General features: G+C 55.2%; 1 protein-coding gene across 1 annotated transcript; it reads right to left on the bottom strand.

Annotated features, from left to right (window-relative positions):
* Positions 1–162: 162 nt before the first annotated feature.
* On the bottom strand, positions 163–27,739 carry MYH7B (myosin heavy chain 7B). The gene is made up of 41 exons (XM_027883309.1): positions 27,628–27,739; positions 26,872–26,975; positions 25,055–25,198; positions 24,793–24,949; positions 24,664–24,691; positions 23,494–23,590; positions 20,525–20,617; positions 19,704–19,767; positions 19,484–19,582; positions 18,414–18,517; positions 17,433–17,571; positions 16,195–16,313; positions 15,262–15,411; positions 14,888–15,058; positions 14,027–14,206; positions 13,808–13,940; positions 13,254–13,330; positions 11,590–11,677; positions 11,036–11,153; positions 10,586–10,709; positions 10,192–10,328; positions 9,517–9,772; positions 8,788–9,030; positions 8,251–8,427; positions 7,757–7,902; positions 7,126–7,216; positions 6,128–6,517; positions 5,124–5,250; positions 4,729–4,847; positions 4,278–4,474; positions 3,770–4,119; positions 3,135–3,259; positions 2,743–2,858; positions 2,422–2,614; positions 2,135–2,338; positions 1,900–2,025; positions 1,599–1,769; positions 1,224–1,328; positions 742–837; positions 464–601; positions 163–279 (listed from the first exon to the last, which is right to left on the bottom strand). Exons 1-41 carry the CDS (start codon positions 27,722–27,724, stop codon positions 274–276), a joined length of 5,799 nt encoding a protein of 1,932 aa, XP_027739110.1. The 5' UTR covers positions 27,725–27,739; the 3' UTR covers positions 163–273.

Raw genomic sequence — 27,739 nt, 5'->3', positions numbered from 1 at the left:
AAAACCCATCCCAAGCCAGGGCTGAAGAGCTGGAAGAACAAGGCCTGGATCTCTCCTCTGCCCCTACCTGGCTGTGAAAAGATGTCCCTAAAGAGCCCAGCTGGCCCCACATCCCCAGCAGCAGAGGCCAAGGTTGCCCAGGGACAGACACAACAGAGCAAGTCCTGGCAGATCTACATTTATTCACACATGCAAAGCTGGTGTGACTGTTGCAGCCACTTGCCTCCAACCTACAGCAGCAGCTGGGACAGGGCAGGGTGGGCACCTAGGCTTCTAATGCTGGGAAAAAAACCCAAAAGGGCTTTGGTGAGAGCTGGGATCTGGAGGAGGGAGCAACAGTGGGAGGTGAGGGCAGCAGCGCCGGGGCAGGATGTGGCCGTGGGCTGTGTGGTCAGTGCCCTGGCTCCAGGGCTGGCAGGAGCCCCTGCCCACCTCCCCACTGCCCCAGGCCAGGTGTGCTCACCTTGGAGAGGACGACGTCCCTGGTGCGGGCGCGCAGCTTGTTCACCTGCGTCTCGGCGATGTCGGCGCGTTCCTCGGCGTCATCCAGCTCGTGCTGCGCCTTGCGGTACTTCACCAGGTTGGAGTTGGCCTGCTGCTCCTGCACGGGGTGAGGGGAGGGGTGGGTGTGCGGGGCACAGCTCCCTACCTCGCCCTCAAGGCCCCTTGCAGCCATGCCAGGCAGTGCCAGGGAGGGACAGCCCCGTCCCCCACCCCCGGAGAGCAGTGCTGGGCACTTACGGCCTCCTCGAACTGGCGCTTGTAGCTCTTGACCTTGCTCTGCAGCTTGTCAATCAGGTCCTGCATCCGAGTCAGGTTCTTCCGATCTTCCTCAGCCTGCAACGCCCCAGCTCTGTTAGCAGGACCTCAGCAGCCCCCCCTGCTCAGGGTCCACCTGCCCCCCACCTATCTCGGAGAGTCCCTGTGGTGCCCAGGCCCTCCACACACACACACACAAAGGCCAACCCAGCCCCCTGTCACAGCATCTGCCCTCGGGTTCCCTCCCTGTGTCCCATCACCCAGCTCAGGAGCTGCTGGGAAGCGGGCAGAAGGACACAGAGAAGGATGTGCATGTTGTGGCAGAGACAAACCTGTCCCACTCGTGTCAGTCCCTGCACAGAGACCAGAACAAGCCCAGGCTGAGCTGAGCTCGGTGCGTGGGTAACACAAGAGGCTGAGCAGAGGGAGTTGTGCCTCATGCTGCTGTGCTGGGGCTGTTGTACCTGGTAGCTCATCTCCTTGATCCTCCTCTCGTACTTGCGGATGCCCTTCTGGGCCTCAGCCATCTTCTTCTGCTCTGTGTCCAGCTCCCCCTCCAGCTCCCGCACCTGCAGGAGGCACAGCCCAGCTCAGCACCCTGCTCCTGGGCACAGCTGGGGCCAAGTCACCTTCCCAGCTCAGAGAAGCCACAGCAGAGGCTAAACCACCCTGAGCACAGGCTGGGAGCAGGGCACAGGCTTGCAGGTCCTTGGGGATTGTCCCTTGGTCCCCCCAAGGCACCACCTGGCCCCAGAGGGATGGGATGGGACAGGGGCCAGGGCAGCACCAGGAGCTGGTTTCTGGGGGACAAAACCAGGGATCTGCCCCTGCCTTCTCACCCTGGCCTCCAGCTTCTGGATCTGCTTCTTGCCCCCCTTGAGAGCAATCTGTTCCGCTTCATCCAGGCGCATCTGCAGGTCCTTGATGGTCTGCTCCATGTTCTTCTTCATCCTCTCCAGGTGTGCACTCGTGTCCTGCTCCTTCTTCAGCTCCTCTGCCATCATGGCAGCCTGCCAGGCCAAAAGCAAAGGGGCATCACCACAAGGCCAGGCGGCCCTGCCAGACACAGGGGGAAGTTCTGAGACCCTCCCCTCTCCTCCCACCCCAAATCACCCAGCCCAGTGCCCGCCACGCTCTTACATCCGTGATGGCCTTCTTTGCCTTCTCCTCAGCGTTGCGACACTCCTGCACCGCATCCTCCACCTCTCCGCTCAGCTGGGAGACATCTGCCTCCAGCTTCTTCTTCTGGTTGATCAGGCCCGTGTTCTGCACACAGAGCAGGCTCAGTGTGACCAGGGCAGGCCCTTCACCGTGGCCAGTGGAGAGGCTCCTGGCTCTCCTGCCAGCAGAGATATGGCACGTGGCAGTGCCTCACCTGGGAGTGGAGCAGGGTGACCCTCTCGGTGGCCTCCAGCAGCTCCTGCTCCGCCAGCTTCCTGCTCCTCTCCGCCTGCTCCAGCACCGCCCGCAGCTCCTCCACCTCTGCCAGCAGCAGGTTGTTGCGGCGCTCAAGGGCCCCCACCTGCTCCTTCAGGTCGTCGTTCTGGCGCTGGGTGTCATCCAGCTCGATCTGCAGGTCCTGTGGGGCAGCGTGGGGTCAGTGGGGACAGGAGGGGGTCGGGCAGGGACAGCGCCCGACCTGTCCCACCACGACCGCCCAACCTTGATCTGGGCCTGGAGCTGGCGGCCCAGCTTCTGGAACTCAGCAGCCTGGCGGTTGGCGTGGTTCAGCTGGATCTCCATCTCGTTCAGGTCTCCCTCCATCTTCTTCCTCAGCCGGACGGCCTCGTTCTTGGCCCGGGCCTCTGCGTCCAGCGAGGCCTGCATGGAGTCCATGGCGCGCTGGTGGTTGCGCCTGTGGGGGAGATGGTGAATCAGCCACGGCCGTCTGGGGACACCCAGCCTGGGACAGCCCTGCCAGGGCCACGGTGCCAGCTCTGCCCCCACAGCCATGGCCCAGCCTTGTCCCCTCACCCCACACACCTCAGGTTCTCAAACTCCTCGTCCTTCTCCGCCAGCTTCCTGTCCATGTCAGCCTTGATCTGGTTCAGCTCCAGCTGGATGCGCAGAGTCTTGCTCTCCTCGTGCTCCAGAGCTCCCTAGAAACAGCTCAGCCATAGGAAAGTGGTTCCTGAGGGAGGGGACCACCCACTCTAGCCTGGCAGCCTGGCCTTACCACTTAGCCCAGCATTATGGGGCACAAGGCAGGTGGAAGCACCCCAGAGCCTGCAGTGCTTGCAGGACCCCCGTGAATGACCTCCAGGGGTTAGAGCCTGGCTCAGGGGTTGTCACCCTCCAGCAGCACCTGACCAGAGCTGCAGCGTGGGCCAGTGGCTCCTGAGGGCAGCGGGAATATGTAAGAAACAAGGATCTACCTCAGCCTCCTCCAGAGCTGCCTGGATATCGTTCTTCTCATTCTCCAGGGTTTTCTTCACCTTCTCCAGCTCATGGATGGTTTTGCCACCCAGACTGATCTGATCAGTCAGATCAGCGATTTCCTCTGGCAGGGACAGAAGGCATTTAGTCAGGAAGGAGTTTATGGGGCCAGTCTTGCAAAGGTGGGATCCCCATCCCTTTGCCCCAGGCTCAGCTGATGTCCACCCAGCCCCTCAGAGGGCAGCTGAGGTTGTGCTTGGGGACATTTCTGAAGTGTGGGTGAAGGAGAGGGAATGGGAGAGCCATAAAGGACCTGGAGAGACCTGTTTGTCCAAGGGCAACACCCCCAGGGCGGTGTCATGCCACAACCTTGGCACTTGGCAGCACCATTTGGGAAGAGGAGCCAAGGGGCTCTGCCTGACCTCCCAAAGGGCCCCAGCAAGAGGGCAGGACACATTCTGGCATCCTGGCAGGGCTGCTGTATCCCTCCAAGGGATGGGCTGAGCAGCAAGGTCTGCTCTCTGCCAAGAAGGGACCCAATCCCACCCTGGCCTGAGGACAGGGGAGCAGGAGGCTGCCCACGGTAACAGGAGCCTGGGCAGAGCCCACAGGGAAAGCTTGAGCCCAGTCCTACCCTGCAGGTTCTTGTTCTCCCTCTTGAGGGTCTCCAGGTTGTCCAGGGACTCCTCGTAGGCATTCTTGAGCTTGAAGAGCTCCGTGCTCAGGCTGCGTGACTCCTTCTGCGACGCCTCCAGCTCCACCTGGGTCTCCTCGTACTTCTGCTTCCACTCGGCCAGGATCTTGTCAAAGTTGCGCTGCTTCTTGTCCAGGGCGGCACAGGCGGAGTTGGCGCGTTCCAGGTCCACCGAGAGGTCCTCAATCTCCGTCTGCAGCCGGTGCTTGGTCTTCTCCAGCGAGGAGCACTTGGCATGGGCAGCCTCCACAGCCTCCTCCGCTTCCTGCAGCCGGGTGGCCAGCTTCTTCCTGCCCACGGCAGCCGGGGTGAGCGCTCCCTGCCCGAGTGTCACCCCACCCCGCTGCTCTGAGCAGCCTCAAATCCGCGTGGAAGGGTCACCCCGGGGTCTGGGAGAGCCCTGCTGGTGAATGGAGACCTGCCACCCGACTTGCGCCACGGGACTTACTTGGCTTCCTCCAGCTCCTCAGTCCTCTGGATGGCATCAGTCTCGTACTTGGTTCTCCACTGGGCCACCTCGGCGTTGGCCTTGGACAGGTTCCTCTGGAGCTCACTCTTGGCCTCCACCTCCTCCTCGTACTGCTCCCGCAGCAGGTCACAGTCGTGCCGGGAGGCTTGCAGGGCATGGGCCAGGGCGTTCTTGCTCTGAGGGAGGGAGAGCAGCCCTTGTGAGGGCAGCAGCTGGCCCCAAAGCTCCAGGACATTGGCTGTGGCACTGGGAGCAGCAGGAGGGAACTTCTGTTCTTCCCAGGCTCTTCCCAAGGTTCAGAGCCGCCCCGTGTGCAGGGTATGTCCCACCTCCCCAGTCCAAGAGCCTGGGCCACTGCCAGGGTGTGACACACACCCCATTCCTTGTGGTCCTTGTCACTCAGAGATCAGCCATGCCCTAGAAGCCTCACCTTGGTCTCTTCCTCCAGCTGCCTCTTGAGCTCCTCGATGTTCTGTGTGAATGAGATCTTGCCACGGCTCAGCTGGTTGATGAAGGACTCCTTCTCCTCCAGCAGCCGACTAAGCTCCCCTGGGTTCAAACAGAGCAAAAACAGCTACTTTGGGGCTGAAGGGCTGCAATGTGCACTCCCTTGCCCTCCCTAGAGTGTGCCTTCACTCCCCAGAGCCTGTGCCTTCAGCAGTCCCAGCTGCATCCCACATGGGCAAGATGGGCCATGGGCAGAGGCACAGTCAGCTAAAGGCAAGGGAACCCCTCCTTCTGATGCACAACTAGGGTCTCTGGGGGAAGGAGGACAGCCTGCCTGGCTGTACCCTGGCACCCCCACCCCTGTTCTGCCCCACACACCGTTCTCAGTCTGCAGCCTGCCCCGCTGGGCGCTCACGTCCGTCAGCTGCCGCTGCAGCTCATCCACTTTGGCCTTGGCCTCGTTCAGCTGGTCCTCGTAGGTGCGGCACAGCTTCTCAGCGTTGGCCTGCAGGCACCAAGCACAGCCTGTGTGAGCCCAGCTTGGGCCTGGCAGCACCGTCCTGCCAGCCTGGGAGACTCGCTGCCCTGCTCTGTGGATCCCATGGGCACACGGGGCAGAGAGCAGGAACCTGCCAGGGATCTCGTGTCTCTGCTAAACTGACAGTGGCTCTCTGAACTCTGTCTCACAGGAAATGCCTTCCCAGAGCCTCCAGACTCAACAAGGACAAACAAAACTCTGCCATAGTGACAAGGGGGGAAAAATAGGCACTCAGCCATGGCAAACTTTCCAGTTCTGGGACCCTCAGTTCAGGAAGGATATTGAGGGGCTGGAGTGTGTCCAAAGAAGGGCAGCGAGGCTGGTGAGGGAACTGGAGCACAGTTCCTACGAGGAACAGCTGAGGGAGCTGGGGTTGTTGAGCCTGGAGAGGAAGAGGCTCAGGGGGAGACCTCATCACTCTCTACAACTCCCTGACAGGAGGGGGGAGCCAGGGGTTGGTCTCTTCTCCCAGGCAACAAGCAGTAGGACAAGAGGACTTGGTCTGAAGCTGTGCCAGGGAAGCTTTAGGTTGGACATTAGGAAGAAATTCTTTACAGAGAGAGTGCTCAGCCATTGGAATGGGCTGCCCAGAGAGGTGGTGGATTGACCATCCCCAGAGATGTTTAAGGTGAGACTGGATGTGGCATCAGTGCTGTGGTTTAGTAGTCAAGGTGCTAATGGGCCAAAGGTTGGACTTGATGATCTCAGAGCTCTTTTCCAACCCAGCTGATTCTGTGATTTAGTGAAAGAGCTCCCTGGGACACCACCCCACAGACCCACCACCACCAGTTGCCCCGACGTTCACAGACGGGATGAGCCAGCCCCGCGCAGGACCAGCCCCCACCTTGTTCTTGGTGATGTACTCAACGGTGGAGGACAGGTCATCCACCTCCATCTTCATCTCGCTCTTCTCCTTCTCCAGCTTCTGCTTGACGCGCTGCAGGTTGTCGATCTGCTCGCTCAGCTCGGCCACGCTGTCCGCGTGCTTCTTGCGCAGCGCGGCCGCCGTGGCCTCGTGCTGCAGCGTGGCCTCCTCCAGGTCCCGCCTCAGCTTCAGGAATTCCACCTCCCGCTTCTTGTTCAGCTCCAGCTGCGTGGCTGTGCTCCCGCCGGCCTCCTCCAGCCGCTCGCTGAGCTCCTCCAGCTCCCGGGACACCTCTGCCCGCTGCTTCTCCGCCTTGGCTCTGGCCGCCCGCTCGGCCTCCAGCTCCTCCTCCAGCTCCTCCACGCGGGCCTGCAGGGACACAGCAAGGCAGATGCTCCAGACCTTGCATGAAGCTCTGGCGTCTTTGCCCTCCACAATGGACCAAGGTATGTCCACAGAGGATGGGGAGCAACAAGACACGAGTCTGGAGCAAATGCTCGGGCTGTTTTGGGAGGCAGGAGTTCCTGGTGCTCCTTGGAAGCGTGTTTTGTGCATCTCCTGCTCTCCTCTGTGCCCTGCCATCAGGATCCAGGCTGCTATTAGCTTCTTGTCATGGGAACTTCCATGAATGAGGGGGTCTGTCTCTGACAGGAAAAAGCCCAGCGCACTAGACTTGGATTTTCAGAGTTTGGGCACTGGATCAAAGGTTTTATTTTGGACAGAGAGCTACAATCTAGAAGCTGTCCCTCAGGCTGGTGCTACAGCTCACCTCAATAGCTCATTCTTTAATTTTCAGCCCACCACATTTTGGCAGAGAGCTTTGCTTCTGCTAACCAGGCCAGCTTTGTCTATCACTCTTTTTCCAAGGAGGTGCCTCTGTGCTCAGAGAGGGACTGGCCCATGCAGATTCCCCAGCACATTACATCTGATGGGAATTTCAGACCCCTGGGCTGCGAGAACAGCTCTTCCCATCATACCTGGACCTCCTTGATCTTCTTCTGCAGCTGGGCCTCAGTCACTTGGCCATCTTCAATCCTTGAGTTCAGCTGACTGATTTCAAAGTCTTTCCTGCACAGAAAGAAGACAAACACTGTCCTGACAGGTCTTTCTGGCTCTTGAAGTTCCCTGCACTGTAACACCCAGGTTTAGAGGACAAACAAACCCACACAGGAAAGGGACTGCAGGGGTAAGAAACACCTCATAGAAGGCTCTCAGGGAGGGCTGGAGTGGCCAAACTTGCAGACAGCTGGCTCTGAGTGTTTCCCTCTGAGGTCCCAAGGTGCTCTTCAGCTCCCCAACATGAACGGGACATGAGTGATGAAGTCTGTACTTGTAGCTGAGGTCCCAGCTGCGTTTGGGTCCTGCCAGGCAGGTCCCTCCTCTCTAACCCAATGTACTCCAAGGTCTATGGTGCCCTGATCTATGAGTCTGTGTAGCTCACAAGCTCCACAGCAGCCCTGCAAAGTGCCCAGGATAACTCAGCCCTCATTTTGCCTGGACTGGTCACCCCAGCAGTGCCCAGGAGCCACATCCCTGCAGAGGCCACACAGAGGCTTGATTTAGAGGAGCAGAGCAAACCCAGAGCCCAGGCACATGTCACACACTCACTTCTTGAGCTTCTCTTCCAGCTGCTGTTTGTCGTTCTCCAGATCCATTATAGACTCCTGTGCCAGCTTCAGGTCTCCCTCAAGCTTCCTCTTTGCTCTTTCCAGGTCCATGCGGACCTTCTTTTCTTGTTCAAGAGAGCTTTCCAGCTGGAGAATAAAGGGAGACGGGATAGGGAGGGAAAGGACCCTCTGCAGCCCCACCCTTCCTGTGTCCATTGCTGTGGGAAGTTCACCCAGCCCTGGGAGACAGAGGTGTTTCCCAGCTGGTCTCCAATCCCATTCCCTCAGCCCAGGACTGCTCTCCCTGAAGTGTTCCAGACCAGTGCTCTTGGTTCAGGGGCAGTTCGCCTATGGGGTTATTCATCAACTGGCTGTATTAAATGGGAATCTGCTAATGACCCCACCCCTCCAGATCCCATTCAGGGACAGCCTTCGGGCTCTCCTGGGGGTGTGACTCAAAACTCTCTTGTTTCACTGTCCCTGGTCTATACTCACATCATCCACTTGCTGCTCCAGTTTGACCTTGGCTTTGGTCAGCGTGTTGACCTTGTCTTCCTCAGCCTGCAGGTCATCCAGGGCCTGCTGATGGGCCTCTTGCAGGGCTTTCTTCTCCTTTGTCAGCTTGGCAATGATCTCATCCAGAGAAGCCATCTCCTCAATCAGGTTTTTAACCTAAACAAGTGCAGTCAAAAACTGAGCCCATCTTCTCAGATAGAGAGGGTGCAGAGCTGCTTCAGCAGCCCCACCCTTGAAAGGCAGAAGGTCTATGGTCAACAGCAGCCCAGCACCCCAACAACAGCCAGCCCTTCTCCCTTGGCCAGGCTGGTCCCACCAGGAGGTTTATCAGTGCCCCAAATCACTTGTCCACAGCACAGAACCATTTGCCCACACCCCCATGAGCAAGGAGACAGGACACTGGGGGGAGGTTTCCCTCTCCCGCATCCCTTTTCACTCTGCCCTACCCCATCTCCCTCACACCTGATGTGCCTCTGGTGCTCCCACAAGCACTGAGGCTCCAGGGAGGTCTCTTACCTTGTTCTCTGTGGCATGTTTCTCCTTCTCCACCTTGGCCAGAGTGATCTCTAGGTCATCGATGTCCTTCTTCAGCTCTGCACACTCATCCTCCAGCTTGCGTTTCTTGGCCGTGAGCTCTGAGTTCATCTCCTCCTCGTCCTCCACACGCTCCATCAGCTCCTTCACCTTGGCCTCCAGCTGGATCTTGGACTTGATCAGCAGGTCACAGCGTTCCTCGGCATCTGCCAGGTTGTCTTGCTCCTGGGAGAGCAAGAGGGGAGCCAGAGCTCATCCACTGTCCCAGAGCACACCAGCAGGCTCTGGGTCCTGGTGTGCCAGCCCAGAGCTGAAGTTCTCCGTGTGGAATGGGCAGAGCAAGCCCGAGGGGCTCAGGTGTACAAAAAATACAGCCACTGCCCATTTTCAACCACTAACGCTAAACCAGAGCCAAAAAGCAACTAAATCTTTCCAGAGGAAGGAAACACTGGACTGGCACTTCTTGGCACAGAAATGGCACAGATGAGCCACAGTTTGGTGAGCAAACATTGCTATCCCTCCCTTTCCAGAGCCAAGGGACACCCCTGAGAGGTTGCTTTAAGTCTGCACAGTCTTCCTGACAGATTGTGGCCATGAGGGAGCCTCAGAACTGCAAGAGGTTTGAGTAGGGATCCACCACCCTCTGCTCCTTCTGCTACCCACAGACCCTGCACTGTCTTTACACTTCCAGAGAGAGGGTGAGGCACTCACTGCCTGCAGCTGGAGAGTCAGGTCGTTCTTCTCCTGGATCATGGAGACCTGTTTCTCTTCCAGCTCCTTCCTCTTAGCCTCAGACTTTTCCAGAGCCTCCTTCAGCTTCTGGAACTCCTCCTTCAGGTTGGACATTTCCTTCTCAGTCTGAGCAGACTTGAGTAAGGGCTTGATCTTGAAGAACAGCTTCATCCAGGACCAGTTCTTGACAGCGTTGAAGGCCCGGATGTTCCACTGGATGGTATAGAGGGCTTCCCTGAGGGAACACAAGTACAGCATCATCAGGAGTGTAGATTTCCCATGCCCCAATCCTGGCCTCTGCAGGCCTGGACATGGCTCCATTCTCCACCAGCTGGATAAATGGTAGAATGGTGGATGAATCATTGTCTGCACACCAGACTGGCCCTCGTGGGATGGGTGGTGTGGCCTGGCTTTCAGGTCTCTTCATTCTGCCTCCCTCTGAATCTTCCAGCAGAAACCAGAGGCTCCCCCACCCCAGATCCTCCCTACCAGAGCCATGCCAGACCTCTCCCAGGTCTGCCTCCATCCCTCAGGACAGCACCTTCACCAACCACTGTCAGACACAGGGTTAGACCTGCAGGTCGAACTCACTGACACGTGCAGCAGGAACAAGGAGACACACAAAGCTCTGCCTCTTCCCCCCTCCAACTCTACCTCCTGCTGATGATCTTCTGGTACTCCAGGCGCATGAGGAACCCGCGGATTCTGGCCTGCAGCATGGTCAGGATCTTGGCCAGACGCTCATCTCGCATCTCCTCCAGCAAGCCCAGCAAACCAGCCTTGAAAAACACCTGGGGAAGGGGGGAAGGGAGTGGGAATGGAGTCACCAGCAGAGATGGCTCAGGGGGAACACAACCTGGGCTGTGTGCAGATACATGGAGCAGGGATTTAGTGCCTGCATGGGCACACACCCCACCCTGCTCTGGCTGGAGGTGCACCCACACACGGCACAGGCACCTGATCTCCTGCCTTGAGTATGTGGGCAATGGGAATGGAGAGAGACAGGAGGGGAGTGTCTCCCTCCCAAGGACCAGTTGCCTGGTCTCACCTTGGTGTGACCAAACTTGTACTGTGCATGGTCCAGTTCCAGGGAGCTCAGCAGCTTCTCTGTGGCCTTCCTGCTGTCCACAAACTTGTCCTCTGGAATGGCTGTTGGATTCAGGATACGGTAACTGCAGGGACAGAGCAGAGGGGCGACATGCAGGAGAACTGCAGCACAGCTCCATCATCATCCCTAAATCCCCATCATGCCAGTCCCCACCAGGGTCATGTTGCTGCAGCACAGGCTGGAGCCATGTCTGAACCAGCTGGCTCTTCTGCAGAGCAGACACCAGGGAACCCTGACAGATCACAATTATCCCAAACTGTACGTGCACTGGGGGTATGTGGGGGCTCAGACCAGCCCTGCACAAGCTGGGGAGCAGATCGGAGCCAGGACAAGTCTTGTCTCCCTCCAGAACATGTGTGGGTTGCTGGGTGAGGAAGAAGAGGGAGTTACCGCTGCTTAAAGTCTGCGTAGAGGATCCTGTTGGGGAATCCCTTCCGGCAGATGCGGATGCCCTCGAGGACCCCGTTACACCGCAGCTGGTGCAGCACCAGGAAGGAATCCATGGCTCCTGCGGGTGGGAACAGAGCTGGAGCAGGTGCTCAGCCCAAGACAGAGCAAACAGAGCTGCAGCCTGGGCCTGAACTCTGGCAACATCCCGTGCTTTGAACATGGGTGTCCTGTGGGTCTGTGCTGAGCACCAGGGCTGCAGCCTGGACCTCAGATGGGGGGAGTCACTCTGAGAGATTCATCTGTGCCTGCTGTTATACACAAGTGCAAAGCAGCCCAACCATCAATGCACAGCCAAAACAGGAGCCTGGCAAAGCTCCTTCTCCCCAGCAGAGGAGACTGACCTGGGTCACAGAGAATCAGCACGGAGGTGGGATTAGGGCTCAGTGGCAGCATGAAAAGGGTCGGGGAGAAGGTGGGTGCAAGAATCCCTGCCAGATCCCACACGTGGGTCTCCCCAGGGGCACTGCAAAGCTGCTGCCTCAGCCCACCCATACCTGGGGTCTTTGTCTCATTGGGGATGATGCAGCGGACGAAGTGGGGCTGGGTGGAGCGCAGGTTGGTCATCAGCTTGTTCAGATTCTCCTGCAGGGCAGACACAGGGTGAGGTGACAGCTCTGCTCTGCTCCTCTACAACCACTTCTCTCCAGCCCCTTCCCCTCAGGCAGGGAGAGAGCAGACCCTGAGAGCCCCTTTTGTCATGAGAAAGGGGGAATTCCCTCCTGCTATCCTGCCAGTGGCACATCCTTCACCTCAGGGCAGGACCACTGCCTCCTGCCAGGATGGCAGCCACGGCAGAGGGGACTGGGCTGGCAAAGCCAAGTGGCACCTGCAGGTTTTGCTGTGCCAGAGAGGAGCCAGATGCTTCCCAAGTATTTGTAGGTAAAGTTTTGCTGCTTAGGAGATCCAGGAAGACAGGACTGAGCATATTCCTGGTAGAGATCTCTGCTGGTGCCCATCAGCTCTGTGCTTGGCACTCTGCAATTCCAGTGCTGGGGTCCACAATGGCTGCAATCCTTGGCTCATCAGGAGTTCCCTGCACCTCCACAGTGCTTCACCCCCTACAGCCATGACAGAGGGCCCTGCCAACCCAGACTGCACCTCCTTTCTCTCCGAGGCAGGGCTCAAGGCAAGACATGGCCTTGACTTTGCTCATGGGAAAAGCACCTGCACCCTTAATCTTTCCTTCCCCTGCTCGTACAGGCTCAGCCTGTTCAGGACCAGCTCAGGGAAGGGAACACCTTCCCACAGCTCCACATCTCCATGGGGCAACTTCTCACCACAGACACCTTTCCCAAAGGTCTGTGACTTGTCCAGGAGAAAGAAAAAGTCACACTTCTCCCTGAGCAGGGGCTCTGCCTCTTCAAGCACTCTGTCACAGAATCACAGAGTATTTCTATTTGGAAGGGACCCACAGGGATCACCCAAGTCCAACTCTTGGTCCTGCACAGGACACCCAGCAATCCCATTATGTGCCTGAGAGTGTTGTCCAAACACTCCTTTAGCTCTGTCAGCCTTGGTGCTGTGACCACTACCCTGTCACCACGAGGCTGTCATGGCAGGACACAGGCCCACAAACCCCTCTGGGCTGTTTCCCAGTTGGTTCAGCTCTGTGCTGGACTAACAGCTCCTGTGGTGAGCATGGAATGGGGATGTGTGTTATCCTGAGCTGTAAAATAGCCCAGGACAGAGACCTGCAAGATCCTCCTCCATTTTCTTCTGCCCAAAGGTTGTCCTTCCCGCTGGTAAGAGTGAGGAGAGAAGTAGCACAGACTTAAAGTGATGTTCATGTAATACATTATCTAAACATCACTACAAGTCTTAACTGCCGCTCTCTCAAAGGCGAAGGAGCTGCCGAGCAGCGCAAGCGTCACGTGGGCAGGGGCAGCACAAGCCCCAGCAACAAGGGAGCCATCACCTCCTGTCTTGTCCTGTCCTGTCCTGGGAGCACGGGGACAGGGCTGGGACTCTGCCCTTTGCTCAGGGACGAGAGAGTGTTGGGAGTTTTTGCCTAGTGGTGGTCCATGAGGAGCTCTGGGGGTCCTTCAGGCCACAGGAGCTCAAGTGCAAGATGCCAAGAGTCTTGGCAGGGAAGTGGGACTCCCAGGGGACCCTCTGAGCACGTTTCCCTCAATGCCTTGGACGAGGGGCTGGCTCTTACCTTGTGCAGCTGTGACACTGTCTGGAAAGAAGCTGCCTTCTTACGTTTCTCCTTGGTCCCCGGCTTGTGAGGCTCCTCTGTAGGGTTGAAATATTGATTACATCAGCAAAACACCTGCTCAGCTTGGAGGACTCAGGAGCACCCCCAAACACCCCTGAAATGCCCACAGCCAGCCCCTGCTCCCTGTAAAGCAGAGATGGTTTTGCCCTGCTGCCAAGCAGAGCCAAAGACACCAAAAACATTTCCCACAGTGCCAAATTCTGGGCATTGTTCCTCAGCTCCTGGTAACAAGAGACCCCTTCACACACCCCAAAGTCACAGAGCCACCAGCAACAGCCCTACAGCCCCACACCAGCTCAGCCTGGTCCTGACCACACACCTAAAACCCTTGGGACAGCACCCATCTATCCAGGCCAGGGAGGTTTTTAGGGATCAAGGGGTCTTCCCTTTGCCCAGGCTGCACACAGGCATGGGGGTGGAAATGGGGGTGAGAAGGTTTTGCTGCAAAGGGAGGGAGAGATCAAGGTCAAAAAAAGGGTGGGGATCCTCCTCACCTGAAGCAGAGCCCACGTAGTTCTCATAGAGACAAGCCAGGAGCTTGTTTTGGGATTTCTGGAAGATGGACACCACTGTCTCATTCAGGGGGTCCTTGTTCTTGTCCAGCCACCCAATGATGTTGTAGGGCACCTGTCACAGGAGAGGCACAGGTGAGGGCAGCCCTGTCCCTGCCAGGGGAAGGTGGGGACGCTGTGGAAGAGCTGAGAGGGACGTACCACACCAGCATAGTGCACCACCTCAAAGTGGGCCTCGTATTTCCGCTTCTTATCCGGACGGGGCTTCTGGAAGTTGGGAGACTTCCCAATGTGGTTGTCGTAGAGCTTCGATTTGAAGGTCATGTCAGAAGCTTTTGGGAACATGCACTCCTCTTCGAGGATGGACAAGATTCCCATTGGCTGCAGGGAGAAGGTATAAACAGGAGACTGAGCTCAGCCTTGCCAAGTCCCACCCCAAAACAGGGATGTGGCACAGAGCAAGGTGAGGCAAGGCTGGAGTTGGGAGACCTGAACAGGAGTTCGGGTACAAGACACTGGCCAGGGGCCAAGTTGTCACTGGCATATTCTGGGCTGTATCTGACCTCCAGCCACTCTGAGTGGGACTGGCCAGGCCTGCAAGACATGGGAGCTTGTCCAGCTCCTTCAGACTGTTGGGAAGGGGAGATGCTCCCCAGTATCCTGACAGGGTTGCTCCTTTCCCAAACAAAAAAGGTGAGTTTCCTCCGTGCATGGAGATCTTTTCTCCAAGATGCTGTCAATCAGGTAAGAGGAACTGAGAGGCAGCAAGTGGGGAGGGAAAAAAGGGCAGTTCTCTGAAGGAAAAGGCTGCACCAGGTTTTGTGTCTCCCCAGTGCAAAGGAACATAATTTCCATGGTTTCTAAAGTCAGAATTTCTGTCACAAAGGTCTCAGTGGGCTGGAGACTCTGAGCTGTAAGTGGGGGAAAATAAAGTTGGACACTTGCCACTGACTGGGGAGGGAATAATTGAATTTTGGTAGCAGAGCACCTCTCACTGTTCCAGCCTTTGCAAGCAAACCATCTACCATCAGCACCATTCCTGTGCCCTGAGTCTGATTTTACCTTCTCAATCAGGTCGATGCAGGCCTGCAGGTCCAGGCCAAAGTCAATGAAGACCCATTCGATGCCTTCCTTCTTGTATTCTTCCTGCTCCAGCACAAACATGTGGTGGTTGAAGAACTGTTGCAGTTTCTCGTTGGTGAAGTTGATGCACAGCTGCTCAAAGCTGTTGAACTGCATGAACAAAACAGACGTGAGTCAGAAGGAGGAGCTCCAGCAGTGAAGGGGTTCACCCTTCTGCTTTGTCTGGGTGTGGAAGGAGATCTCTGCCAGGCCCAGCTGCACTGCTGTGAGAGCAGGTAGCCGGGAATCCCTGGAGATGTGCCCACAGCAATGCTAAATCAGCCCTGTGAGCTGCCTGTTTGCTCAGAACTCACATCAAAGATCTCGAAGCCTGCAATGTCCAGTACTCCGATGAAGAACTGCCTGGCCAGCTTGGTGTCCAGGGTCTTGTTGATCCTTGTCACCAGCCACTTGAACATGCGGTCGTAGGTGGCTTTGGCCAGAGCTCCCACAGCGTAGAGCACCTGCAAGGCAAGGCACAGGGCAGGCCATGAGCTGCTCCCTGCTTCTGGAGGAGCCAGAGGAGGATGAGGAGAGCTCCTTCTGGCCCACCAAGGATGAACAGACTGATCCACGGAGTTTGTGGTTACAGTATATGCTCCAAAATTAGGTTTCACTTTGCTCACGAGTGTGTTCTCGTGTCCCTGGTCTGGCCTTGCTTCCAAGGTTCTTAGGATACAAATACACTCTAAAGTGATATTTTCAGAAGCCTTGTGCCCTGTAAAGAGCCTGCAGCTCACTTTGGATAAGACACCAGCCCCTAAGATCCTTTTGAAGTGTATTTAAGGAGTGGCTTCCAGGTTTAGGTTCTGAACTGGGATGTGGCCACAATCTGACAAGACACATTTTTGGTGCATTTGAATCTCCCACAAGATCCGTTTAGCTGAGTGTTTAGATGAGCCTTCTACTTTTCAGGGCTGGACTTTCCACAGGAGTGTGACTGTCTGTGAAGCAGATCCATAGAACCTGGACCTCCTCTGGCTGTGATCCAACCCACATTTCGAAGAGTGCATTGAACCTCCAGCCATGGTTCATGTGCAGAGCTATCTGCCAGCTCTGCCACCAACTTTCCCAGCTGCTAAAAGCCACTAACTGTGGATACATCTTCTCCTGCTGCTCTGGAGTCCCCTCCTAAACCCAAGGGAGTGAACTGAGGCCCCATTCCCCCTGTGCAGAGCACATTAGGCCTGGCTGCAGAGGAGTCACTCACCAGCATGAGCAGGGAGCCCCTGTCCTGTCCCACTCACCTGCTCCACATTCTGACCTTTGGTCACGTACTCATTGCCCACTTTGACACGAGGATGGAGTAGCCCCTTGATGAGGTCAGCTGAGCTGATTCCCATCAGGTAGGCAGCCTTGTCAGCACCTGGAAAGCAGCACAAAGGTATGAGGAGCCAGCAAGGAAGCTCTGGGAAGGGAAAAAAGGAAGCAAAAAAAATGACCAGCTCTTATGATGATCAGTGCTAACTATACCACTTTTCCCATCTGCTCCAGAGTCTCCTCCAGTGTCTCATGTGATTTCCCATCTTGGGTACTGTGTGATGCTTTTAAAATCTGGACCTCCTGCCTGAGAAGTCAGTGTTTGGATACAATGGCTATAGCACCTTGTCAGGGGCTTATCAGGTTTTATCTGGGAATCTACGCATTTTCCAACAGCAGCTTAGATTTCCATGCAGAGAATTTGAAGTGACCAGAAGAGAGGTGATATTCTTGTTTATCATTCAAAGACTCCTAGTAGCAGATTGTAGCTAGAAAATCACCTCTGTAAGGAAATCACTGCCAGAACAAAATCTTCATTAATTATCAGGTAGTAGCTAAAGCCTGTGTTGACATTCTTCAGGTAATGAGAACTCTTCCCTCATGAATGTTAGCATGACAAAGTCTGAACCAGGTAGTCATTTCTGCTGGATCCCTGCTTAAAACTTCTAGGGAAGTGCTGGGGCTCCCCCTTCCCATTCTTCCACATGCTGGAAAGTCACCCTCTCCCTCCAGGTTTGCTCTGCAGCCTGACTATTCTTAGATCCATGATTTGCATTGGATTTTCCTAAGCCACAAACCAGGAAAAGTGATAGATAGTGACTGTACCCTGCTCTAACTGCTCTTTGGGAGGCTGTGACCCCAGCAGGTCCTTGCAGTGCTGATCCTGGCCTGGCTCATCCTCTGGATGCCCTGCTCTGGAATGCTGACTAATGAGGTGCAAGAGATGAAAAGCAGGAGAAGACTGAACAGGATGAAGCACAGCTGGGGTGTGACACCCTGAGATGCTGCTGAGGCAGGTCTGATGCAGATGAGACCACCTAGCGCTTGCAGAAAGACTGTCCTAAATATTCCTGTCCCTTTGTGCACCTATAGCAGGGCCTGGTGTGGGTGCTTGGGATCACACAGACCTTCACAGGCCAGGCATGGGGAGTTACCCCAGCCTGCCCTTGGGGGGAACTTTGCCCAGCCCAGGCTGGACTGGTCTGGAGCACAGAGCCCAACTCACTTTCAGTGCCATCAGCCTCTGCCTGCTCTTCTCGCTGCTTCTGCTTGAACTTCATGTTGCCAAAGTGCATGATGGCCCCCACTATTTTATAGGAGCCGTATTTCTCATCATTGCTGAAGCCCAGGATGTCCATGGCGTGCTGAGGAGAGACAAAGCAGCACAGAGAGAACAAAATCACTCTGAGGTGAGGTTTGGTCCATCCTCCCACCATCTCCTAAGGTGCTCTGGGCAGGGTGAGCACCTAACCAAGGAAACCCATCCACAGGGCTTTGAATGTGAGCCCAGGTCCCACAAGACCTGTTTGAAACCAAAAGGATTAGCTTAGCATCCACAAGAAGGAGGTTTTCCAAGCTGAGATCTCAGGAGACCTTCTCACTCTCTACAATTCCCTGACAGGACGGGGGAGACAGGTGGGAGTTGGGCTCTGCTTCCAGGGAACAAGGGACAGGACAAGAAGAAATGGCCTCAAGTTATGCCAGGAGAGGTTTAGGTTGGACGTCAGGAAGAATTTCTTCACTGAAAGGGTGGTTTAGTAGTGGAAGGGGCTGCCCAGGGAGGTGGTGGAGTCCCCATCCCTGGAAGTGTCCAAGGAGGGACGGGACGTGGCACTCAGAGCTCTGTGGTCGGGGTCAAGGTGGGGATTGGGCACAGGGTGGACCCAATGACCTTGAAGGTCTTTTCCAACCTCAATGATTCAATGATTCTACAACCTTCCTTCTCATGGGCACTATGGAAAGTGCTGCAGGCCCTTCCTAATGCAGGGAATTACTCTCTCTTCTCCATCTGGATGAGGCAGTTGATGGAGATCAGAGTCACTCTGCTCTCTCTTGTAGGCTCACAGCAAGTGTAGAGCAACTGCCAATAAACCAGAGGGAACTCCCAGCTAATTTAGAGGGGGGAACACACATGAGAAGGCAGGAAAGGTCCCCAGAGCTGCCCAGGAGGAGGTTGTGCCCCCCCTGGCCCGGGCTGCACACGTACATCTGTCGCCATGAGCTCCTCGCCGTCATCCAGGTTGTCCACAGTTGTCACACCCTGGGAGCAGAAGTGGTAGTCATAGGGGTTGAGGGAGAGCAGCAGCATATCTGTTGGGGGACGACATGCAGAGGGTGAGGTCAATGTGACAGAGAGGCAGCCTTGGCCATGGATGCAGAGGGAAGGCTTCACCAGCCTCAACTAGAGGGCACCAGCTGGTGCTGGAACAGCCTCTTCCAGCCCAGGCAGGTCCACACATGGGTCCACCTCTCCTCTGACCACCTCCAGTTTGCTATCTTGGGATATGGCTTGGCTGCAGACTGATTTAGAAGTGGCCACTGTGCCCTTGTGACACCGGATAAGATTACTGCTCTGTGCCACTCTCCAGAGCTGCCTAATAAGGTGCTGCTCAGCACCAAGCTCAGGAGCCCACAGCTAAAAGCTGACCACCCCAGGGGGCTGTGCCAGCCTTCCTTCTGCAGGGGGAAAGGTTTCCTGAGCACTCTGTGGGATGTGGCCCCTGGAGGGCAGAGCTGCTTGGAGGACACACCCAGGATGGGTCTTCACCAGGGCCCTGAGCGAGCTGTGCAGGGGTTTTCAAGCCCACCTGAAACGAGTCATCTCATCAGGGCAGCTGAAGGAGCTCAAATTAGGCTGCAGAACACTTTCCCCACCCCAAAATGAATAAATCTCCAATCTGCACAAGCTGGTTGAGGTTGTACCCACCACATGGCATGGCCTTTGTGCAAGGCAGCTTTGCCAAGTGCACTCCCACCCTTCAGATAGACCCTGAGTGACCTCTGCTCCTTAGACAGTGGCAGAAAGGGCTTTAGTCTGGCTTCTCAGCCTGGGGGGATAAAGGAAACTGGACTGGATGACCTCTTGAAATCCCTTCCACCCTGAATTATCCACCAATCCTATGATCCTGCACAGCTACAAAGCATTGGAGGGCAGTACCTGCATGGTGAGCTGGATTTGCTCATTCCTGTGAACCTCAAAGCTGACAGCAGAGCTGTCTGTAGCTATTTTCAGGCCATCATGCTGTAAGGGCTGTGCTGCATCTTTGGCTGCCTTACCTTGCAGCTCTGGTTTCTTCCCAGAGAGGATCTGGTAGTAGATGTGGTAGCTTCGCTCTTTGGGCTGCTGGAAAATCACTCTGGATTTTTCCAGAAGATCTAGAATTACACAAGGCAGAGGGGTTAGAGGAGGGCTGCTTCTTTCCCAGAGCTGTCCCAGCATCAGCACCAAGAGTGGGATGAATTGCCACCCCCCTGCAGTTGGCACATGTCTACTCACAGATGTCAATGTCTGCCGAGGCCAACTTTCCGGAGGGACCAAAGTGGATCCGGATGAACTTGCCCTGAAAACACGTGCAGGAGGTAAGTTCTGGGCTTGGCTACACAGATATGATTCTGAAGAGCCCCTAGAAACTGAATTGATGTCCCACTTCTTGGTCTCCTGCTGACCAGGCAAGTTTCTGTGCTCTGTGAGCCGTGGAGGGGTGAAGTTCTCTGGTTTGTAACGCGCAGAGGCTCAGACAGCATTGCCCAGGGCTTTAAATACCAGGCTGGCAGAAATTTCACTGAGAGCAGATAAATCCCTGTGCTTAGGCCTGTTCTTAACTCTAAGCACTCCTGTGGGGTGGTGTGCTACTGAGCCTGCCCACAGCCCCCTGCTCTGTGCTGTGCTGAGGGTCTTCCCCAGCAGTGCCTCCTTCCCCTGCAAGGCACAGGAGCTCTGCAGCCCAGAGCAGAGCCAGGCTGGGCTTAGCAAAAACTGGTGCTTCCTGGAAGGGACACACTTGTCTGTCCCAGCCCCAGCACTCCAGGCTGTGCTCAGTGTCTCTCAGCTTTGATCCTGGAAGGGACATCTCTCCAGGATCTGCCACTGACTGCCACTCTCACAGGCTTTGGCACCAGGGCCATCCATGCTGGCCACTATTTGCTGCACTGATGTAACCAGGAAAACTTGGCCCTGGCAATCCAATCCCATCAGGAAGCAGGTCCAGCTCCCCGCTGAGTGCCTCAGGCTCACACTGTACAAACCCACAATACCACTAGCCACGCATCCAGCCTGCAGAGACATTCCCAGCTCTCCTGTCCTGCTGAGGCACTTACAAAACGCGACGAGTTGTCATTCCTTATGGTTTTGGCATTGCCAAAAGCTTCCATAGCTGGGTTAGCCTCGATGATTTGATCCTCCAGGGTGCCCTGTGAAAAAAAAACAACCAACAAACCAAAGGATGTGTCAGCTCCACCGAGCCAGAGGGGATCTGTAACCAACAACACAGAGAATGGAGAGGGGCTCCTTGCTACCCTCATTAGGTGTTTTTGAGAACCTGCTGCTCCTGAGGCACCTCCTTGTCTCAGGAGGTAATGGGGCTGTTCTGGGCATCACATCCAGGATAGGTCTACACCAGGGCCCTGAGTGAGCTGCTGCAGCTGTTTTCATGCTCACCTGAAACAGGTCATCTCACCAGGGAGGCTGAAGGAGCTCAGAGTAGGCTGCAGAACACTTCCCCTACCCCAGAATGAGTAAATCTCCAGCCTGTACATGCTGAGTTGAGGGGTGAGCAGAGCTGGAGTTTGCAGAAGTGCTCTCTGTGGGCTTCTCCTTGCCTGAACTGGTCCCCTCTGGAGACCCAGGCTACTGTGCCCTCTGCACACAGCAGCTCTTAGCCCCTTTCTTTCTCTGGAGCTTCAATATGCAAACCAAGAGCAAGCACACGATGTCACCAAAACGATCTGAGTCATTTCAGGCTCTCTGACTTTGCCAGGCAATTCCTCTTCTACCAAACCAAAGTTTTGGGCAATTCACATCACAGCTGGTTGCAAAAGAAGAGATCTATAAAACAGGCTGGATCAACAACTCTTTATATCAACAATTTGCACAGCAGGGTCCTGGTGTGGTGGGAACTGGCGTGACCTGCTGGACACACTGGAGCTCCTCTGAGCAAACCTAGAGATTAATCTTCCCCTGACCTTGTTTTTCCATTCATGTTTCACATGCCCAGCTCAAAGGTAAAGAGGCAGCAAACGCCTAATGCAGGTAAAGCAGGACAAGAATTTGAGGAGAGAAGCAAGAGGCTGGTGCCAATCCACAGGAAGGACGGCGGGGTTTGACAACAGCAATAGCTTGGTGGCACAGGGACCTGCAGGATTTTTCATGAGAGCTTTTGCCCATTCTCTGACATATTACAGTTCACAGGGCTTTTCTCAGGAGAGGAGCACCAGCTCTGGGCTCTGTCCACCCTCTCTTTCAGTGCTGGACCCACCACTGCTGCACCTCTGCAGCTCCAAACATGGCAGGGCCAAAAGGGAGAGGGAGCAGCTCTGAATCACCTTCATCAACAAACTGTATCTTGTCACCTGGATGTCCTGGGATCTGCTATCTTTAAATTCAGCCTGACCTAAAATTGCTGGACTGTGAGATTCAACGGGGGCAGCCCCAGGACCCACAGATTCGCCCCCCCCCGCCCCCGCGTTCAGATGTCTCACTGTAAGTTTGCCCAAATGCTCTGAGACCCATGTGATAATGAACATCCCCCAGCAAAGGGTGTGCATCAGATAAAGGCTCAGAGAAAACAAAGCCTGAGGATGTTCGACAGAGCTGCTGGAAGGGCTGAGCCCTTGGGGTGCTGGGAGCACCAGGGACTGAACCTTTGCTGGGTTTCCTTGGAGCTAAGCAAGCACCTCAACAATGTACCCCAGAGAAGGACATCAGCTGCAGCGTGGTGGGCTGAGCCACTCCAGGGCTTTGCAGAGGGTGGCATGTCCAGGCATCACCAGATCTACAGCCAGAGCAAAGAGGTTCTTCCCCTGCCCCTCAGCACCACCAAGCTCAGTTGGACTTTGAGACACACTAATGTCTTCAGAGAGTGGAGGCTTCACCTCATTTCTAGAGGAGCTAACGTCATTCACTCCCAGACAAACACTGTGCTGGTTAGGAACGACTGTTTGAAGAGTAATGGTCCCTTTTGAAGGAGAGGCTGGAATCAGTAAGACAGAAAGTCACTAAGGGAGGAAACACCAAAGTTTCCAGCTATGGGAGGGTGGGTGATACAAAGCCAAGTGGAGAAATAAACACTGCCCTTGGACCCAGAGCTAAGGCAGAGGCCCCACATATCACCCCATCACAGATCTATGGTGCAGCAGAACTCTGTCCTCAGCATTAAAGAGTCCACAACACTTACCCCAGTTTTAGTGGCAAGAGCTGCCTAGAGAAAGGAAAGAAAATTGTCTTTAGAAATCCAAGAAAGCCAGGCAAGAGCCACAAGAAGCATGGTCAGAAAAGCATGGCATGACCATTTAGTGCCAAAAGAAGTCCAAGAAAAAAAAAAAAAAAAGAAAAACCAGGAGGATTAAGCATTGTAAGAAATGCCAAAAAGTTGTTAAATAGATTAGCTCAAGAAAATAAAGAAATGCATCAAAAAGCAAGAATAGTTAAATCCAAACCCAAAGAAGAGGAATAAAACAATGCTGAAGTATTGCTTGTTTGATACCTAAAGCAGCCAGTTTGCTTCCATGAGGGAAAAGCAGGCTGGAGCCTCAATGTATCCAGAAGAAATAAGCAATTGCAAGGGCAGCTCAAAAATAACCAGCACCAAAGAAATGCAAGAATCAAAACAAGAGCAAGAAAAGCACAAGGTAGAAAAGGGTCAAAATGAACAAAAGGAGGGGAAAAAAAGGAGAAAAGGCTGAAAAGCAAGGCTTAAAAGAGGCAAGGTGGGAAATGGAAGGTTTATTCCATCCTTTTAATGCTCCTTAAGAAGATTGGTGGGGTGTTGAAAGAGGAAGAGAAAAGAATGTCTAAAGTGCCTCTTCCAGACTGCACAGATTAAACAGCCACATAAAAAAAAAAAAAATCCATTTCCCCTTGAGCAGAATAATTTCAAGCCTTGCTTATTCAAAAGTCAGGGAAAAGCCAAGCCCTGGGTGGGTCAGACCAAAACACACTTCCAACTGCAAAAAGTCGGGGGAAGAAACAGTAAAAAGAAGAAAGGGGGAGGGGAGGGGAAAAATATAAAGAAAAAAGAAATTAAAAAAGGAAGAAAACAGCAAGAACTTGTTTCAAATGAGGGTCTTACTAATTTCTTGCCCGGTGCGTCGCCCAGGGCTGCGACAATGGCAAAGTACTGAATGACCCGCTTGGTGTTTACAGTCTTACCAGCACCAGATTCTCCGCTTAGAGCAACAGAAATACACAGATCAAGGGCATGAGGCAAAGAACAGGCACAACTCACACAGAGACCCTGTCACCTGCACCCCTGCACTGCCAGGAGGGACCAGCCAAGGGCCAGAGGGACAGGGAGGCTGCAGCTGTGGATCCCTCCAGCCTGGGAGTGTGCTTGTCTTTGGGGATTGCCCTTGGAGAGAAACTCAGCTCCATCCTCACCGTGTCCTTGGCCATGCCTGGCTCCTCAGAGGTGCCGTGGGGGCTCAGCTGCCCTCTGCAGACACGGCAGGAGGTGCCGGCACCCACCGAGGCTGCACAGCCCTGGCCTCAGGGCTTCAGCTGTCCGGGATCAGCCAGAAACTGGCCTCGCTGGTGGTTTCAGCACGCCCTGCTTTGTTGGGGCGCCTTGGAGATGGCAGGGCCATCGTGCCGAGTGGCTCCGGCCCGGGCGAGCGCGGGCGCCGCCGTGCCCGGCGTGGGGTGTGGGTGGCCAGCAGGCCCTGCTGAGCTCATCCCTATAGTTAGCTGCTCTCCCATTGTAATCCCAGATCACAAAGAGCCGGGGGGGAGCAGGCAGCGGAGCCACCACCGGACACGCGCCAAGCATCTCTCCACAGCCCCTGCCTTTCCTAATTAGGCCATGGCCGAGGCTAAAAATGTCCGTGGCTCCTGGCAGCGACGAAGGGTCCTTTAGAGTCCTTTATATAGCCCTTATCTATATGTCACTTGAAATCAACCTGGCCTACACCACCCTCCCACGTCACCCTCCTCCCCCGCTGCCGCCCCTCTGGCCGCCATCTCCCCGCGGCCTTGGCCTCCATCTCTCCTTTCCCGTCTCTCCGGGGAGGATGTTGGCAGCCCCACGGCAGCTCCCGCAGCTGTCGGGGTGCGGGGGAGCCTTCCCGCCCGGCTTTGTCACCTGGCACGGCGGCAGCCTGGGCGGGAAGGGTGACAGCTGCCAGGCTGGGTGGGGGGGACACGGCCTGGGGGGGCCCTACTGGGCACAGGGTGCCCATGCAGGGCTCCCCTGGCAGCACGGCACGGCACAGGGGGGGTCTCGCTGCTCGCACCATGCACTTACGTGATGAGCATGGACTGGTTCTCGCGGTCTGGAAGAGAGGAGCCGGCGTTAGGGCAGCGCTGCCAGCCTCCCCCCTGCCCCGGGGGGCACAGCTGCCCCCGGGATGGGGGTCCCCAGGGCAGGGCTTACTGCGCAGCATGTCATTGTAGGCGTTGTCAGCGATGGAGTAGATGTGCGGGGGGGCCTCCGAGCGCCGCTTGCCCTTGTAGGCGGCCACCACGGGCGCCGTGTAGACGGGCAGCCACTTGTAGGGGTTGATGGTGACACAGAAGAGCCCCGAGTAGGTCTGCAGGGGGAAAAAATGGGTTGGGTGAGGGGTGGGGGTGTCCCAGCACCCTTTCACCTCCCCAGCCCACAGGGTGACTCCCCACCCCGGGTGCTGTGGCCTTACATAGATCATCCAGTGGGAGTAGCGGCGCTTCAGGTTGTAGAGCACGGAGGCCTCGTTGAGGTGTGTCAGCATGGCCATGTCCTCAATCATGTCGAACTTGGGGGGGTTCATGGGCTGCACCTCGTCCTCCTTCACCACCCGCGTCTGCCAGAGGAGGGGGGACACATCAGACGGACTCCAGAACTCCCCCTCCCCAAACGCCCCTTACCCCAAAGCCTGACAGGTTGGTGGACATTCTGATAGCCCCATGTTGGGGACAGCCCTGGCCCATGCCTGCTGTCACCCTCATTTCAGTGTGACAGGGTTAGGGGAGCCCCACCAGCACCCAAAGCCAAGCTGGGATAAGCAAGCCCCAGCCTCGCTCCCTGCTCAGGCAGATGGGCTGTGGCTGAGCCTGACAGAATCCACAATGTGCTTGACACCCCCACCCTGTGCTCTTCTTCCCAGCCTAAAAGCCTGTGGCAGCACAGTCCCTGTGCAAACAGCTGAAGTCTGTACCCCTTCACTTAAAACTGGATTGATTTAATCCCATGAAGCCAAGCACAGGGAAACTATCCCGTTGCGTATCTGGCCTGGATGGGACAAGCTGGATTTAGCAATTGGTCTTGTTAATAAAGATGAAATGAAACCTTTCAGAGGCTTTTTTTTTTTTTTTTAATGGGTGAAGATGAAGTGCGTGGTGTTAAAAGGTGTTAGGTGTTAAAAGCAGGAGGGTAGATAGAAGGATAAGGGTGGGTTTATGCTTCTCTTGAAGCTGTTTCTGCTGGAAATGCTGATCCAGGGAAAGCTGATATAGTTTCTGATTTTGTAAATCCGTGACAAATTCTTTAAAAAGACAGTTTCAAGAGGGAACAGCTAAAAAGATTTGGAAATTGCTTTGCTCTCAGAAGCTGAAGGCGTTCTCAACAGCAGAATAAACTTTTAAAATTTATACCCCCTCCCCAATAAATTGGGACAAATCTCTTTACTTGTTTTTCCCAGTCTCAGACAAAAGTATTTCCAAAACCTTAACACTTTTCAAAGATTATTATATATATTTCTTTTAAATTTGGCAGACGTGAGTACTTCTCAGTGTCATTCTGTCTAACAGAGAGATAGAAATAATAAAATCTACTGTTTGCTGCCTGGTCAGGTCCTTGTCCTTTTTCCCAGTTTCACACCAGGGTGAGTCTCTGCTCTGCAGTGAAGTTGCAGGGCCATGAGACTCCCACAGTCAAGAAAGAAATGTTAATTAAGCTCATTTGCAGCTAATTGTGCTGGATATTATCTTGACAAATACCAGCCGCTGCTTGCTTGCTTTGCCTCCCTCCCGCTGCTGGAAAGCTGAAGCCTCACCACCAGACAGCCTGTCCTACCCCCTGTGCCCAGCGCCTGTTGTGCTGCAAATCCAGGCTAAAACGAGCAGAAATTTGCCAATCGGCCCCCTTACCTCTTATTTCAGCCTTTGGGATGAGCCGGGCAGCGGTTCAGCATCACACAAGGCTGTGATGGAGCCGGTGCTGCGTCTGGGCAGCCGGTCCTTCTCCATCCAGGGGCTGTGCGGGGCCAGCCCGACTGTCCCCTCGCTCTGTCTGTCACGATAACCCGCGTTTGACGGCAAACACTCGAAGGGGGGATGCTGAACCGCGGCCACTCTTGGCAACTAAGTGGCCTACGTGTCCTGACAGTGCTGTGTGTGTCCCCCCGGGGCATGACCGATCAGCGAGCGGGGCAGGGTTATCAGCCAGAGCTCCTCATTTCAGACGTGATCTTGTCACACGTATCCCCCCTCCGCACACACTTGCTCTCCCTCGGAAAAGGAAAGGTATTTTGCTTACTTCCTTATCTTTGGTTTCCACAGTGACTTTGCCACCAGAGCTTTCTTTGATTTCCACCTCGATGTAAGCTTCTTTCTCATCTGGGATCCAAGCTCGCTTCTTTCCTGGAGGAGGGGAAGGAAAGGGAAAAGGAAAGAAAAAAGGAAAGGAAATGAGACATAATACAGGTAGAAATGTAGGAAACCATTTGAAATTGTCAACTGAAAGCCACACAAATGCAGTCTGATAACATGGAAGGATAGTGATTATTCCTTCCTTTGTTTTTGGTCGTAGGAGCTAGGATTATTTTGCCTTCTTTGTGTTTAGAAGATGTTTACTCTGCTGGGGTTGAATTCTAGCCTGAAATCTTCTGCTTCATGTGTGCCTGCACTCAAACCATCATAAAAAAGGACAGTGTGAGGAAGCAACACACTCCTTGTTTGCCCAGCTGAGAGGAGCAAAGTCGGGCCCTGGAGCCCAAGCACGGCAAACCAAGGAAAAGCAGGGTGGCTGGGACAGAGAGGACACCTCGAAAATGAAATGGAGCTGGAGAAAGCTTTGACACCAGTCCTTCAGCCCTCCTGCCCCTCAGTGTCAGGGGCACACCTCAGGGGAAAGTCAAAAACCTGCTTTTCCCACTTTTGAGGGAATTCCCCCTCCCAGGTGCTGGGGGGAATTCTGGAGTCCCTGCCATAGCTTGAGGAGCAGCACTGGGAAAGGGACAGGAGAGCTCCAAGGGGCTGGCTCAGGGCACTCACAGCTGCTTTGAGCTCTTACCATCGAAGGGGATTGTCTGGAGCTTCAGCTGCTCCGTGTAGCTTTTCCGGAGGTAGGGAGCAGCCTCCCCAAACTCACTCATATCCAGCATAGACATCTTGTCCAACTGGAG

Source organism: Empidonax traillii, unplaced genomic scaffold (assembly GCF_003031625.1).
Source record: "Empidonax traillii isolate 1590-97213 ecotype Southwest subspecies unplaced genomic scaffold, ASM303162v1 scaffold124:size1682992, whole genome shotgun sequence".
In the NCBI taxonomy this organism is placed as follows: domain Eukaryota; kingdom Metazoa; phylum Chordata; class Aves; order Passeriformes; family Tyrannidae; genus Empidonax; species Empidonax traillii.
This window is presented reverse-complemented; position numbering and strand designations above follow the sequence as displayed.

What these genes read in the sequence shown, in the direction of transcription:
- MYH7B (XM_027883309.1), bottom strand. Translation starts at nt 27,724, where the DNA reads ATGTCTATGCTGGATATGAGTGAGTTTGGGGAGGCTGCTCCCTACCTC. An exon ending in CAATGAGACAAAGACCCCAG is followed by an intron (nt 11,154 to 11,589) that starts GTATGGGTGGGC and finishes TCCCACCCGCAG; the next exon opens with GAGCCATGGATTCCTTCCTG. An exon ending in AGCGCCAGTTCGAGGAGGCC is followed by an intron (nt 602 to 741) that starts GTAAGTGCCCAG and finishes CACCCCGTGCAG; the next exon opens with GAGCAGCAGGCCAACTCCAA.